The sequence below is a fragment of the Gallus gallus genome, chromosome 18 (assembly GCF_016699485.2).
Source record: "Gallus gallus isolate bGalGal1 chromosome 18, bGalGal1.mat.broiler.GRCg7b, whole genome shotgun sequence".
In the NCBI taxonomy this organism is placed as follows: Eukaryota; Metazoa; Chordata; class Aves; order Galliformes; family Phasianidae; genus Gallus; species Gallus gallus.
In genome coordinates, this window is record NC_052549.1 from 9,686,680 (window position 1) to 9,701,821 (window position 15,142).

The window sequence follows — 15,142 nt, forward strand, 5'->3', positions numbered from 1 at the left end:
CTCTCCCCTAAAAGCCACTTTCCTTCCTGAGCCGGAGCTTTGCACGAGGCCAGCAGCTAGCGTGGCAGCCGAGCTCACGGCGAAGGGGGAGGAAGAAAAAGCCACTCCGGCGGTCCCAAGGCTTGATGATGGACACCAGCCCTGAGGATGCTTTCACAGATAAAGACACCTTCACAAAGCCAAGGGAACCACTGCCCTTGGTCACACCCCGGGAAGGGGCAGGGACCCGTCCCCTCCAGCCCTGCTCCACGGCACACACAGACGTGCCCAGGGACCACACGTGGCTGCCAGAAGGCTCTGTACCTCCCACGCCAGCCCCTAATAAGCCTCTTTGGCTGAAGCTGTCCATCTCAGGCCCCTGCCCCAAATCCCGTCTGGAACCTTAAGCCTCCCAAATCCCTCCTGGGACTGGATGCAGCCTCCTCAATCCCATTATGGGCGCTGTGCTGGTGCAGGGGGTCCTGGGCTGTGCCCCCAGCCCCAGCTGAGGGAAAACCGTGCCTCTGGGGGGCACAAAATCTGCAGAACAAAGCAAGGGGAGGGAGGAATGGGAACAGCACCCCCAGCTCCTGGGAACCCTCTGCTGTCTCACCGTTCTGCGAGGGTCGCACTGCGACAGCTCCAACCCACACCGCATTCAACTCCGGGTAATTAGCGCGAGGCCCCTAATCAATAAGTTATTTTTTGCCGTGGGTAATTAATAATTACACAGCGCAGGCAGGCTGTAATTAAACTTCCATCCCATCTCTCCCCAGCGGTGCTAGAGTCTTTGTTTTAGCAACTGCAGGTATTAAAAGTGTTTCATCCTGTGCCTGGGGAGCCCGCGCCCAGCCGGGAGGGTCTCAAGCCCTCCTCCCTCCTCCCTTCCATCTCTATTGATCCCATTTTCTTCGGCTGCTGGAATCAATAGCACCGGCACAAAGCACACGGCTGCCTCTGCTCCAGGCCTGGCTATGGGGCTGCCATCAGTCCAACCAAGGTGCCCCTATGGGGATGTCCCTGCTGGGAACCCACCACAGCGGGGCTGAGCTAAAGGCCACAGCAGGCACTGTGCCCACAGGGCAGCTCCTCCGCCCGTGTCCATTTGGGTTGCAGCAATGAATCAGCCCACATGCAGCAGGAGGTGACTCTGCCCCCGTGTCCCCGAGCCAGCTGTAGGGGACAGGCAGGCGATGCTCACCACGCTGCTCCATCAGTGCTTGCACTCAGCAGTGCCGGCTCCCAGCAATGTCACGCCACCCGCCAGGACACGCAGCGTGCTGCAGGATGCACAGCTCAGATCGTGCACCAGGAGCGGGGAGCAAAGCCCTTTCTCCTCTGCTTCAGAGCCCCACACACAGGGAGCTCCTCAGCCCCACGGACAAACAGGAGTCGGGCACAGCAGGAGAGCATCCCACAGCCGGGAACAAACGGACCGTGGGGGACTGCGAGCTGGAGCCGCCAGGCAGGAGGAGAGAAACTCAGCAAGGGAGTGAATCAATCAAAGAGACCTTCACAGCTCCCCACACAGGGCCTGCCCGGATAATATACTGCTGCTTTAGATGTTATGTTCTGAACTTAATTACTGAGAAATTATAGCAGAACTAAGGGAGGCTCAGGGGGAGCAGGAGGACGGGAGCGCATGGGGACTGCTGGCTCCGCTCGCTGCCACAAACAAGGGCAAGAAATGTCGTGGGTTGAGGAGCCCCAGGCACAGCACTGCACCCCTCTGTGCCCCCCATTTTGCAGCCTGGATCCACTCCGTCCAAGCGGTGGGGATGGAGGAGACCATGCTGCAGCCCTGCCAGACAGCAACTCCTCCACATACATCCCTGCAGGGACACTTGTCTGCTGGGGGTTGGGGGACAGCACCCCAAGGAGGGCTCCCCCCAGGCATCTCCACACCCCAAAGGGGCAGGAACTATTCCTGCCTCTCTCAAAGCAGCCAAAAGCACACTGTGCTGTGCCAGATCTCCAGAAGTGATGAGCAGACAGGGGCTCAAGCTGCCCAGCACATGAAGCCTCAGAGTACCCACAGGGACTCGGGGCTGCGGACCCCCACAGTCCCCACCCGCTGGAGGTCAACGGGACCAGAATCACTGCAAGAGCCGCTCCCAGAACTCGTGCTGCGCACAAGTGGGGTCCCCAGGGAGGGGGTGAAATGGGTGCCCTCACCTTGGAGGGTGTCTGGTCCTCGGGAAAGGGCTGATGCATTTCTACCCCGCACTCAAAGCAACGTTTTGCCTCCCATCCCCAGAGGGGAGGCTGTTACGGGGCAGGAGAAGCAGGAGGCAGCGCAGAGCTGAGCCCCCCCGAGGCACCGCGCTACGCTCTGCGCCGTTCGGCCCCGGGCACCTGGGGGTCTCCTTAAGCACCTCTACTCCCTCCCCGGGCTCTGAGGCCGCGACCCAAACTTCTCCATCCCGGGCAGGGTGAGAGCCCCCAGAGCACCCCATCTCCCAGGGTTCGTCTGTCGGGGGCAGCACAAGGAAACCCCCCTCCCACCCACTCATGGTTCACCGCCAGCATCGAAGCGGGAGCTGGAGGCTAAAGAAGCCGCACCCCGCAGCGGGGCCCCCTCGCACCCCCTTACCTTGGGCTCCGGCTCCCGGGGGGCCGGGCAGGGCGAGCACCACGGCGCACAGCAGCCCCCAACTCCCGGGCCGGGCCATGGCTCCGCCGACACGGGGGCAACTTCCCTGACTTTATAATCCGAGCGGCGGCGGCTGCAGCTCTCGCTTCTCTCCGGTCCCCCGGCGCAGGGACCTCCGCAGCAGCGCTGCTCGGAGGGAGGCGGAGGCGATGTGCAGAGCTCCCGGCGGGGCGGGGGGGGGGGGGGGTCGCAGACGGCTCTCCGCCGTGTCCAACTTCCCCGGAGACGTGCAGAGTCGGGAGCAGCGAAAATTCAGATCGGGGCCGGCAGCCGAGCCCCTCCCCACGAGCTGCCCTCCGCGTCAGGGAAGGGGAAAGGAAGCGCAGCGCTGTCCGCCCCCGGCCACTCCTGCCCGCCTGGGCACCATGGGGAGCCGCAGAAAAAAGTTTGGGGTCCGGGGGCGGGGAGGCGGCCCCTCCCGGGCGCTCAGCTTCTGCCTGGGGACATCCTCGCCCCGGCGGCTCCGGGAGACGGGGTGGGATGAGGGGGGAGGGGGGGGGCTTCGCCTCACGTCGCACCCCAGCAAACGGAGAAAGTGCGGCGGTGACGCGCAGCGGCGCGGGGTCCCGCTCGGAGCCGCGGGCGGTGCGCGGCGGACGGGCTGGCAGCGCCGCGCCGTCCCCTCTCGGCTCTCCGGCCGGCTGCTGCTCCTCCTGCGCGGCGGCGGAGTGAGCTGCGGCGGCGGGGCTCGGCGGAGCCGGGGGCAGCCCGAGCCGGGGAGGCGGGGAGTCGGCGCGGCTCCGAGCGCTACCCAGCGGCCGCGGCCGGGCGCGCACGGAGACGCGGGGGGAGAGGGCGCGGCGGGCACGTCCCCTCGGCCGCCCACGCTTCCTACAGAGCGGGTGGGACGAGCACCCCCCTACCCACCCCGGACACCGCAGCCACCGGGGGGGGGGGGGGGGGAGGGGAGGGGAGGGGGGAAGCAGCAGCTGCCCTCTCTGCAGCTTTCGGATCACCACGCGCCCGGGGCGGCCCCCTCCTCTCTGTCCGCGGCCACGCGGTGCTCACAGCGTCTGCACCTCATCGCCGTTTCTCGGGGAGGGGACGCAGCGAGTCTTCAGGGAAGCTCACGAGCAGAACTGACTGCCACCAGGTTATCACAGCAAACAGTGCAGGGTTCTGGAAAAACAAGATCTCCAGCCCTACAGATGAGCCAGCAATGCCTCCCAAATCGCGTATCACCTCTTCGGGCCCAATCCTGCAGTTTCCCAAGCCCAGATCTTCCAGCAGGGTCAGGCCACAGTCACGCATCCTTCAGAGACAACCATGCTTTATGGCAGCACAGCGCCTTGCATTTGCTGGGGGAGAGCAGCTCAGCCAGAGCTGCTACTGAACACCGACACCAACAGACCTAAACTGTCCACAGAAAGGGAACACCTGGATGCTGAATCAGACCCACGGGCACTCACAACACCTTTGAGCCAAGGGGCCCGCGAGGATCAGGGCAAAAGCATGAGCAGATTAGACTAAAGCCCTGCCCAGCACCAAAGGGTCAAACCAGGGCAGGGAACTGAGGGAGCATTCTCACGCAAACATCCATACAGCAGTGTTGGTTCCTGGGCACCGGAGTGTATTTCCCCCCGTGCGATATACGCTCACGTGTAAATCACACACAGTGCTCAGAGGGACAATGCCTGCGCGCACGTTGCGTATTTGGAGAGCTACTGCCAAATTTCCCATCGACCTCTTGAGGAGATGCTGAACAATAAGCCAGCACTTGCCCACCCCAGCATTAATCAGCTCCGTGGCTGGCATTCTCAACCGAGCCGGTGGGGATCGATGTGCTGTGGGAGGCTGTGAGCCTGGCTCACCTCTCAGGGTGGTGTTCCCTGACGGCGTGGGCTGCAATGAGCAGGGAGGAAGCCCCCCATGGCGGTCTCAGACCCCGATCCCACGGCACTCACACGTGCTGCAGCGGGGAACAGCCACGTAGTGCTCAGCACTCTCCCAGCCCCCTGCGGGATCAGGGCTTTGTTCCGTGCAGAGCAGGAATTTCTGTCTCCGGGGCCATAAATTCAGCACCTGCCCCTGCTGCCAGTCCTGATTTATGGTTGTTGCAATTAATCTTGCCAAGGTGTGAGCCCTTTATTACCTGCTTGCAGAGGTACCCAGCTCTCCTCAGCCACCCAGGCAGGCTGCAAGAGCTCTCATTTCACAGCAGAGCTCCCACCCAGCCCTGCCTGCTCCGTGCCAGCTCTCCTCTGCCCAAATTTACCCAAGCAGCAGCAAGTTCCCGCTCACAGCCCCATCGCTGCTGCCAGGGGTGGTGGGAAAAGCCAGGAACACAGCAGGGAGGGCACCGGGCCGTGGGTCACACCTGCCCCATCGCTCCATCTCACATCACTCAGTCCAATCCCCCACAGCCTACCAAGAATCCCAGCTTCTGAGCCACGATTTGGGGCAGTGTCACTTGTCATTACGATGAGGCATGCACACGCACCAGCTGTGCCGCGCGACTTTTGCCTCTCCAAGATGGTTCTGGAAGGGGTGAAGAGGCACGGGTCTCCAAGTGCGCATCGGGGGGTGGGCTCTGAGCTCCATCCCCCCCACCCCTCCCCCCCAGATCCCCTCCTGCTGCTCCCAGGGTGGGGGGTTCCAGCCCCCTACACCCACCGGCTGCTGCTCGGGGGCTGCTAATGAGCACTTGGCCCCACGCAGCCCCGCAGGCAGCAGAAGGCAGCCTCAGGCCTATTTGTAGAATTGAAAGCTGTTATTTTGCCTCCTGCTTGAAGAGGGCGCATCAAAGTCAAACCAAAAATACGTCGCCGGGATTGAATTAAAAACTCTTGTTTGAAACCAAGGCAAGTTCCAAAAAAAGATCAAGGCTCTATTTGAAATGTAAAGTCTTTTGCTTGGATGTCAGGCGCTTCGGGAACCCGGAGTCAGCTCTACCCAAAGGCTACAGGACAACTGCCCAGAGCTCCCCTCGATGTCTCCTTGCACAGTGCTGCAGCTCCCACCACTGCTCCCTGAGAGGGAGAGCTCTGTGCCACCCCCTGTCCCCACACACCATGGGAAGGGACTGGGAGCCCCTCAGCCCCTTTCTGCATTGGAAAGGAGAGCAGCAGATGTAACCACAGGCTGTCGGCACCGGCGCGGGGAAGAGAAATTGGATAATGGAGGCTCTGCAGTCTCACAGATAGAGGTATAACAAGCTCCCACTGGCAGAAGCTGAAGCCAGACATAGCCAGACTAGCAATAAGGTGTGCACTTCACAGTGAGGACAGCTGACTGGCTGCAGCAAGGCTCCCCAATACCGTTCTGTTCCTAATTCAAATTGGGTTTTGTCTTTCGGTTGTATATTTTTTTTCCCTCGTTCCATTGTTTTCCAGAAGCATCTGCCCTCCTAGGAGGGTCATTTCAAAGTGATGCTGCCCACAGGCTGGGGGCAGGTCCTTGCTCCACAGTCAGGCAGTGGGGCAGGCAGCCGACACGCTCCCATGCTGCAGGATGCACTCCTGGCCCATCGCAGGGCTGCATGCAGCGGATGTTCTGCTTGCAGCAGGACTGAAGCTGCCTCCCGTTACCTTGCATGGAAGGGCATCAAGCAGGGCTGCACGCTGCCCCTGGATGTTGTGTAGGGGGCATCCAAAGCAGCTGGGATCAGAAACATCTTTAATATTTGATGACTTCAAAATAAAACACCGGTAGGAGGAATGGCAAGCTCCCCTGCCCAGCCAGGAGCTCTCCTCCAGCATCGGTTGCCTGGGGCATCTCAGCCAATTAAGATCTTCCTTCAAACCTAAAGTGAGACTGATCTGCGCATCCCCACGCTCAGTGCGGGCAGAGGGCAAAGCAAGGGCATCCTTCCAGCAGTGACAACAGGACTTCTACTCCCAAGCAGGATCCAGCTCATGCCATCCGTCCTTACCACGCGGGAGATGAGACCAGAGGCATCGATGCCAGCCAGCCCCTGTGCCCACATGTGAGCTGCAGCCTGCCCAGGAGCACAGCTGTGTGAACGGGGCTGCTGCAAGACGTGAGCAAAGCAGGGAAACTCTGCTCCTACAGCTCCACGTAGCTCAGCCCTTCTCCAGCTCCTCCTCTGGAGCAGCTACCAGAAGCATTTCTAAACATACCCACATTCATGCCAACATCCCAAAGCCACAGCCACAAGACCCTGCTATTAGCGCTAACGAGCACCCTGCACATGGGCTGCACGGGGCTGCCTCCCCACCCCAAAGCTGCTGCTGAGGTTGGACACACCAACTGCTCCTCTGCCATCCCAAAGCCGAGCTCTGCTGTTCCTGCAGTCTGCAGAACATCAGGAGAAGCTGCCAGGCTGGGCAGTGGGGCAGGCGGGGTGAAGGTGCAGGGGAAACAACGCCCAGCGCCGCGCTCTGCCAGCAGCCCCAACCATCAGCTGACTTTCACATCAGAGCATTAAATATTTAAAGCAGGGTTTTGGCTCATTCTAACATGGTTGCTTAACATTTAAAGGCCACCTTCCCGACTCCTTCTCCATAACAGCAGCAGGACGTGCTGGGAGCCAGCTCCAATGCTTGCTTCCAACTACCAGCATCCAGAAGTTGAGGCTGTAGAGGTGCTGAGCACCAAACACCCCAGAGTTCCCCATGCCTGTACTTGAAGCTCAGAGAACAGGTTTTTTGCTGGGCACTCCATACCCAAAAGCAACGAGCCTGGTGGGACACCAGTTTGCTTTGGAAAGCACATATCAAAGCCCTCCAACTTGTCACAGCCCTCCTTGCCTTTGCTTCTGCTGCATCACACTGAGGTGAGCACAGACCCACCGCAGCTCTGCTTGCTCCAATCCACAAAAGCAACATGAGCAGAAAAGAAAGAGACCAACGCCATCCCTACCTGCTGGGTCTGCACGTTTATCCTTCATGACAGGCTCAGCTGCTCCTCTCTGTCCTTGCAGGGTCCAGCAGCTCCCCATGCCTTCTGCAGGTTCCCAACCTCATGGAGCTGACAATTCTAAGCCCCCAGAGAGCTACAGCACAGCAAAGCAATACACTCCCCCAACTGGCCTGGCTCAGTCTCACCTAATTCTCCCTCATTAACCAGTGGATGTGACACACCTGCCCTGCTTGCTATGGGGTGGAACCCGACCCACGGTGTGGTTGTAGCCAAGGCTTGGGAGTTTGCTGGGTGCTGCTATCCCCGTATGAAGGGCGTCTGCCTGGAGCTGTACAACAGCAGAGGAACCCCCAAAGCAGGCAGCTGCTCCCCTTGGCCCTCAGGGCGGTGGTGTGAGGACGCAATGTGGGTCACACTGCACTGCTGCTGGCTCTCCATCACCTGCTGTGCGGTGTGTGCCTTCTGAGTGCTTTCTGGGCACTTCAGGTGCTGCACTGATTTCCAGCGCTACAGGATTAAGTGATAAATAATGGATAATAATAGTAGGAATAGTAAATAATATATTTACAGGCTTGCATAATGAATAACGCTGAGCACGAGTCGCTGGTGCCACTGCGCTGCTGAACTGGCAAAGGGCAGTGGGCACAGGTGGGAGTTGAGGATGGAGTTACGTGGCTCTCCCAGAGCCTCTGACCCCAAACCTCAGCCATTCATCCTGTGCTGTGCGCCCGCAAAGCCCCGGAGGCATTTTAGGGAGACACAACAATCCATCCCTCAATCAATCCCGTTAGCAGCAGCAAAACCTCAGTGTGGATTTCTCCACACACCACAGGGCGGGGGGTCTCTGCACAGCCCTCTCCCCATGCCCAGCAGACTCCAGGCTGGGTGCTGCCCTGCGCTCATAGAGCGGGGTGGGGGGCTGGGGGTGTGCAGAGGGCTGCACCCCGAGTGCTCCCCCCATTCCCCTGGGGCCCGGCGTGGAGATGCATGTAGACAGTCTGGAAACAGATCCCAGCTGGTTCCTGCCAAGTGATTCTGCTCAATGAGAGCCTGTCGATACAACTCGCTGTCGATTGTCACCCGCGCAGGGCCGGGCTGGCGCACCCACTGCTGACTCATTAAAAATGGGCAAAGGAAATGGAACTAGCTTCACGCGGGGCATCCCCACCACCCCTGCCTCAGTTTCCCCACGCACGTGGCTGTATTGGGCCAGCAGCTGCTGCCCCACATCCCCCAGCACAGTGGGCAGCGCAGGGGGATGCTCACAGGAGCCCGTCATGTGCAGCTCGTGCAGCTGTGCCGGCGGTGAGGCGGGGGAGCGATCCGTCTTCCCGGCTGCCAGCTCCAACGGCTACATTTCAGATAATTCCAGATAGTAAATTTTTGGAGTCCCTATAAGCTAAAATCAATATTGGCACAACTGTGCGTCATTAAAAACTAAATGAACATGACAAAGCCAAACTGCTGCCTATTAAACAAATGAGTTTTCTATCCACACAGGCACAGCAGGTTATTAAATTCTTTATTACAGGAGCGTCGCTTTTTATAAACGGGGGTGGGAAGGCGTTGCCCTGCAAGGTGACAATGCCACCGCCTGCCCTGCCTGCAGCACTTGCTGAGGGGCTCTGCAGGCACCAGGGCTGCAAAGCACCTGGGGGGGGCTGGGGGACTTTCTGCAACAGCAATGCAACAGCAGCACAGCGGCGGTGCATTGGCAATGCAGCGGCTGCGCAGGGCGGTGGGTAACCTCCTCCTCTGCTCCTGAAAGGCTGAGCTGTGCCTCTTCAGCCCGAATCCCGGAGTGCCGGGGCTTCCCTCCATCCCCTCTGCAGAGCACAAAGATCAGGCTCTGCCTTTCGCTCTGCCGCCGTCCCTCCTTGGAGTCCCAGCAGCAGCCCACTGCCTGCCCCTGTGCAGTGATCGCAGTGCCCCGATTGTGTCCAAGCTCTCTCCATACACCAGGAGGTATAAATATTAATAGGTGCCGGGTGAGGGCTGGGGAGCAGAGGGCTGGGAGGGCAGGGGGGGAAGGGGTTGGGCTGCATCACCCCCCGGCCCCTCCCTGCACAGTGGCTGGGGCTGAGCCGCGGAACACAGGGAAAGGTCATCGTGCTCAGCCATGGGAAGGAGAGCTGCCGGGCAGCAGCTGCCCCAGTGGCTCTGACGAGTGCCAGCGGCTCCAGGGACATCTGTCACCACCCTGCTCCATGGCCCGTCCCCGCAGCGGGGTGTGCTGGGCTCTGCACCAATTTGTGCACGGGTTGCACAGCGTGCATGATTCCTGGTGGCACACGGAGACCTGCACCAGCCCCACGGCTGTGCTCACCCTGGGGACAGACAGCGATCCCACGTGCTGTGTGTCTGTGCACAGATAATGGGGATCTCTGCAGCCACACACTGGTTTTTAAGAAGAAACTTGCCGGATGCTCTTGCACACACATGGGACTGAGTGCCACGTCTCTCAGCTGTGCTGGGGTGAGGGGACAACCTGGTGCTACCCAAAGCCTGGGCACCAGCCGTGCTGCAGGGATGTAGAGTTCCACATTCCCCTCCTGTTCCCTGCTGGCCAGGCTGCTCTCCCTGCTGCTGGAGTTTGATGATGACAAACTGCGCCGACATGGAGATGGAGTGCCTTCCCCAATCTGCCTGGTGCCCATTACGCGAGAGCAGCTGCGGTGATTGATGCTGGCAAGCCCCAGGCGAGAGCTTCCCCATCCCTCCCCCACACACACCACCAGCCTCACCACAGCCCACTGCCACCCCACAGCCCTCGCCTCCACCCCATAACACACAGCATGGGGGCATGGGGATTCGATGGGGACCTCACCCTGCAGCACAAGCATAGGGCGAGAGCCACCGTCCTGCTGAGGACAGTGCCAAGCCGCTGGTCCCCCGGATAGCACGTGGGGCTGTCAGTCGGAGAGTGTCAGCTGTGTGAGATTCACCTCTGCAAGGAGACGAAAGTGGCTCCAAACGGAGCACCGCGCTCCCCGTGGAGGGGGCTGCATGCAGTGCCGGCCGCCGCCTGATTGATGCTTTGACAGCATGATGGATGGCGGCGGGCGAGCCCCTGCCACGGCCGCACATGCGCCGCATCCCTTATCGGGAGATGGGAAGCAGCCACACAGCCAGGGAGGGCTCCCCATCCCATCCCATCCCATCCCATCCCATCCCATCCCATCCCATCCCATCCCACCCCCACAGCGCTGCGCGGGGAGGCAGAGCCGGCTGCGAGGGGTGGGAGCTGCTGCGGGAAGTTTTATGGGGCCTGCATCAATCAGCGGGAATCCCATAAAAGTCGGTGGGTATAAATGGGCTCCTCAGATAGGTTTTGACATCCAATTGTCTTTTCCATTTCGGATGTCATAAAGCTATGCACACCCATCTAGGGAGAGGGAGCGAGCGTGCACGTTCCGAAGTACGGGTGCGCAGACACATGCACAGTGCGCCTGGCACACGTGCGTGCAGAGGCTCTGTGTGCACACACACTGCTCTCTCACACGCACACACACTATGGGCCCCCCCTGCTCACATGGGGGCACTGCTAAGGGCAAAGCCTGTGCTCTGCTGAGGGCCTGGGGACCCGTTCACTGCCATTAACCTCAGGCAGAGGCAGGAAATGGGAGGCTGGGGATCGATTTGGGAAGCTGTTTAAAAACCTCATTTAAAGGGAGAAAAGGAACATCCAGTATGCAAGCAGTGCCAGGACGTGCTGCTGCCTCTCCTCCTGCAACACAATGAAACAGGCAGCGCTCAGCTGGGAGGATGCTCCCCTCCTCAGAGCCATTGCTTCTCCCTGCAGGGAAATCACAGCTCCGGTGTTAGGCACGAACTCAGATGAGCGAGCAGGTCGTCCATCATCTCTGAGTAAATCATCCGCCGTGCCCGGCTACGTGAGCATCATGGCCTGGGGACAGAGAGCAGCTCACGCGCTTCAGTGAAAAGGGGGAAATTTTACACAACTGAGGGAGAGTGGAGGAGGGAAATGCAAACTCAGAGCGGTGGGGGAGAGCCATTCATCTCTGCAGCATCCCCCTGCAGCACGCGGCTCCGACTGCCTGGAGACCACTCGGGTGCGAGCAAACGCCTCTATTTTGCTGACGATTAATTGTCCCTGAAAGCACCACAGCCTCCCCGTCATGCTGGTAGCTGAGCGTGGGGCTCCAGCTGCCGGGACGTCCTCCTCCCTCCCCACATTGGGCTTGGGCTACCGGCACAGCAAGGAGCAGTCGCCCTCTGCAAACCAAGGCCTGGCCCAGGCGGGATGGGGGGCACATGGATGCTGTTGCACACCTTGCTCTGGGGAGGAGATGGCTCTGCTGTGATTCAGTTATGGAGATGGGGCACCCAGCACGCACCCCATGGCACTGCAGGAGGACGCTCTGCTGGGCTGTGCCGGTGTCACCCAGATGCAGAATGAAGGAGAGAGGCGGGGAAGCAGGAGGGGCCCCATCCATCGCCCGCACCTGAGCTGCGGCCGCAGCATCGCTGTGGAAGGTGACTTCTTTGGAGATGGCTCTCGCCGCATCGCAGGATCGCTTCTGGATAAACAATTACCGTCTATTTACCTCTGCCCATATGGCACTCAGGAACAGGTGTGCAGGTAATGAAATACCCAGCTCCACCAGGCTCGGGGAGGCTGCCTCATCTTTCCTCCTCATTCCTGAGCTTGGGCTGCAGCCCGCTCGCAAATGAGAGCTAAGGAAGGTGGAAGGACGTGGAGGGGTGGAGGTGGGGGCCGCCTTCTGCTGGGCAGTGCCTCCCTGCCCAGCTCTGTGCAGTGTCACCGACACAGGACCCGACGTCCCCGGGGTCCTACAGCCCCAGCACAGCCACCCGGACCCCCTCGCGCTGTCTACACGATCTCTCCCCGCCCGTAACTCATGGCTGAGCCACTGCTTTTCTTCAAAAGCCATCTAATCTCCGCACACAGCCGCGGAGAGGGGGATTTATCACCTCCCCCGGTGCCGTATCCTCTGTGCGGATAAGATAGTTTATGCAAACAGACGCCAGGCTGTGTCGCTTCCTTATTTCTCTCTCCCCGACTCGCAGCTCATCATCGGTTACAGCGGTGACCAACCACCTAAATCACCCGGCTGTGCGCCCGCTCCCGGCGCTGATTGATGCCGGCTTTTTTCTGCTCTCCAAACGGTCCCAACCCGCTGAGCTGTGCGGGGACACATGGAGGGGTGTTGTGTCGCTGTGGGGCTCGGAGCTGGCACCCAACCCATGGGGCACCTCTGTTCCTTCCATCCCTACTCAGGCTCCCCCAGAAACCAGCACTACCAGGGCTTGTTTGGAGGCTCCACCAAGCCCAGCTCCCCCATCGCAGGCACCAGAAAGCAGCAGGCACAGGAGATGCCAACATCCGAACGGCTCCTGCTGAACATGGCCCTACAGATTAGCGGGGAATTCTCACTGCTGCCTTGGCAGGGGCTGCTGGCGTGGGTGCCCACAGCAGGGCTCTGCCTTTCTGGCAAACAGCTGCTCTCCTTTGCGTGCAGTCTGGGCCTTGAATCACAGAGAGGAAACCCAGCTGCTGGCCGAGGCTGTGAGCGGCTGCGTAATCTGTGCAGCCACAAGAGCTATGGGCTGCTTGGGCATAAACAGCACCACAGCACGGCCCTCTGATGCGCTGAGGTGAGGGTGCATGGGAGCCTCTCTCTGTCTTCACAACATCAGTGTGGAGACCCAGCCTCTCCAGCACTGCTTGTCCCCTGTGAAGGTGACCGGCTGTCACAGTGTGTGCTGCCCGGCCACCTGTGCAGTGCTCACATTCACTTTCTTCATTCAGTGTTCAGCGCCTGCTGGCACAGGCAGGGTGGGGGGCACGGCCCCCAGTAACCATACGGGGCTCACCTGGGGTCCCCTCGATGCTCTGCTGCATGTCCCCTCCACTGTGCTGCCAGGGGAGTTGGGGGGGAGGTGCCAGCATCTCGGTGCCATGACTCGAGACCAGGAGTGTCAATGGCTCATGGCCAAGGGAGGCTGGAGGGGAACAAACCCAGTGTCCTCGCAACATATGTGAGCCGAGAGTGAGCGGTCCCCAGGCAGCACAGCGAGCAGCCGGGCGTGCACAGAGCTGGCTGCCAGAGCTGTGTCCCCTGCCAGCTGCCTGCCCGCAGTGACACGCTCTCGTCCCCTGCCAGCTTTTGTCACCACTGGGCGCACAAGGGAGGCGACAGGCACTGAGCTGTGGATGTGTGCTGGTGGATGTGGATGGGGGATGGAGGTGGGGGGCCTCATCACTGCTGCATTCCCTAAAGGGAGGAACGGACCCACCCAAGCCTCAGCTTGCTGCTGCCCACAGGAGTGGTCCCCACAGAGGCCAGGCAGCCCTTGTCCCCCTGCTGTGGCTGCAGCCTGGCCATGGGCACACAGGTCGCTGGCTGTTGAAGATGTGGACCAGCTGAAGTCATTTTTCAGCACACATCCCCCTCGTCGAACTCTGGTGCTGATCTGTGTGACGTTAAACTCTGGCATCACCGGGTCTGGACCAATTGCTCTGCACCACAGGAGCAGCATCCACGAGCACTGCAGCGTGCAAGGCCTGGTGGAGAAGGATCAGAGCTCCGGCCGTGTTCAGCCACCTGCAATTCTGCTGAGCAAAAGGTGGTTTTACAGCACGCAGTGCACTCCTGCTGAATCTATTTGCACCTCCCTAGCAAGGCTGCCCTGGCCATGCTAGCTCAGGCAAAGTGCAAATTAATCCCTCCCACCCCCCTGTGTGATCCCCAATGACGTGCCAGAGCTGTCTCCATGCTGCTCATGCTGTTCCCACGCACCTTCTTCACCACAGCCACGGATATCCTGCACGTCCCCACCCCAGGGCATCCCCTTCCCTCCTGTCCCCAGTGTCCCATGGGGTGCCCCAGGACACCACATACCTCCCGCCGTGGCTCTTGGTGCTGCAATGGCACGGCTCCCCAATGCATACCATTGACAAGCTTCTGTTAAATAATTGAATTACTCAAATTGTTCCCTTTTCCCTTCGGTTTCGGTACACATTTGTCATCATTCCATTAGGCAGACGCTTTGCTCTCCTTTCATTTATTCATAAGCATTGCCGGGGCTCAGGCAGCAGCAATGACAGCAGAGCTGAGCGTGATTGCTTGCACGGGACACGCTGTCCCCAGCGCTCCCACGGTGGCACGGGGATGGTGGTGGTGGAGGATGGGTTCCACGTGCATCACTGTCTCTGCAGCTCACTGCCCTGTGCTGGGGACAGCTGGGCACACCGTGCCCTGCGCTGGGGGTGCAGCGGATTTGGGCCTGGGTGAAGGGGGGGTGCTGATGCAGCTGCACGCCCACAGCCGTGTCATCATAAGCGATTCCTGTATCAACAAGACAGTTACAAAGGAAAGCAAATAAGCCAATTATGGGGAAATATCCCGTCACCCGTCCGGCTTCCCCACAAACAGCAGCGGCACGAGTACTGCACTGCACATCCCAATTAAACACCCATCGTGACAGCACGTGGCAGCAGATGAAAGGACTCCACGGCTCCATGGCACCCCTCCCCCCTGCACCCCGCTGGTGGCAGACACCGGCGCCTATGGGGAGCATGGAGTCCCACATAGCAGTCCTGAGCTGTGAGGCGCATCCTCACTGAGGGTCCGTATCCCACTGAGCAGAGCCCCTACACAAGTACAGCCCCAGGGCATGGGTGCCCATCACCCCCCCACCTCT

General features: G+C 60.3%; 1 protein-coding gene across 2 annotated transcripts in view; it reads right to left on the bottom strand.

Moving 5' to 3' along the window:
- Window positions 1–3,302, bottom strand: part of SDK2 (sidekick cell adhesion molecule 2) — a 42,689-nt gene extending 39,387 nt beyond the window's left edge. The window contains exon 1 of one of the 2 annotated variants that reach the window (NM_204538.4): window positions 2,573–2,713. In NM_204538.4, the coding sequence (NP_989869.2) occupies window positions 2,573–2,651 (79 nt within the window). In that variant the 5' untranslated portion in view covers window positions 2,652–2,713. Of the gene's footprint in view, window positions 1–2,572 lie in introns of both variants that reach the window. The other variant, XM_015279868.4, reaches the window with a different exon arrangement.
- Between the last annotated feature and the right edge of the window lie 11,840 nt (window positions 3,303–15,142).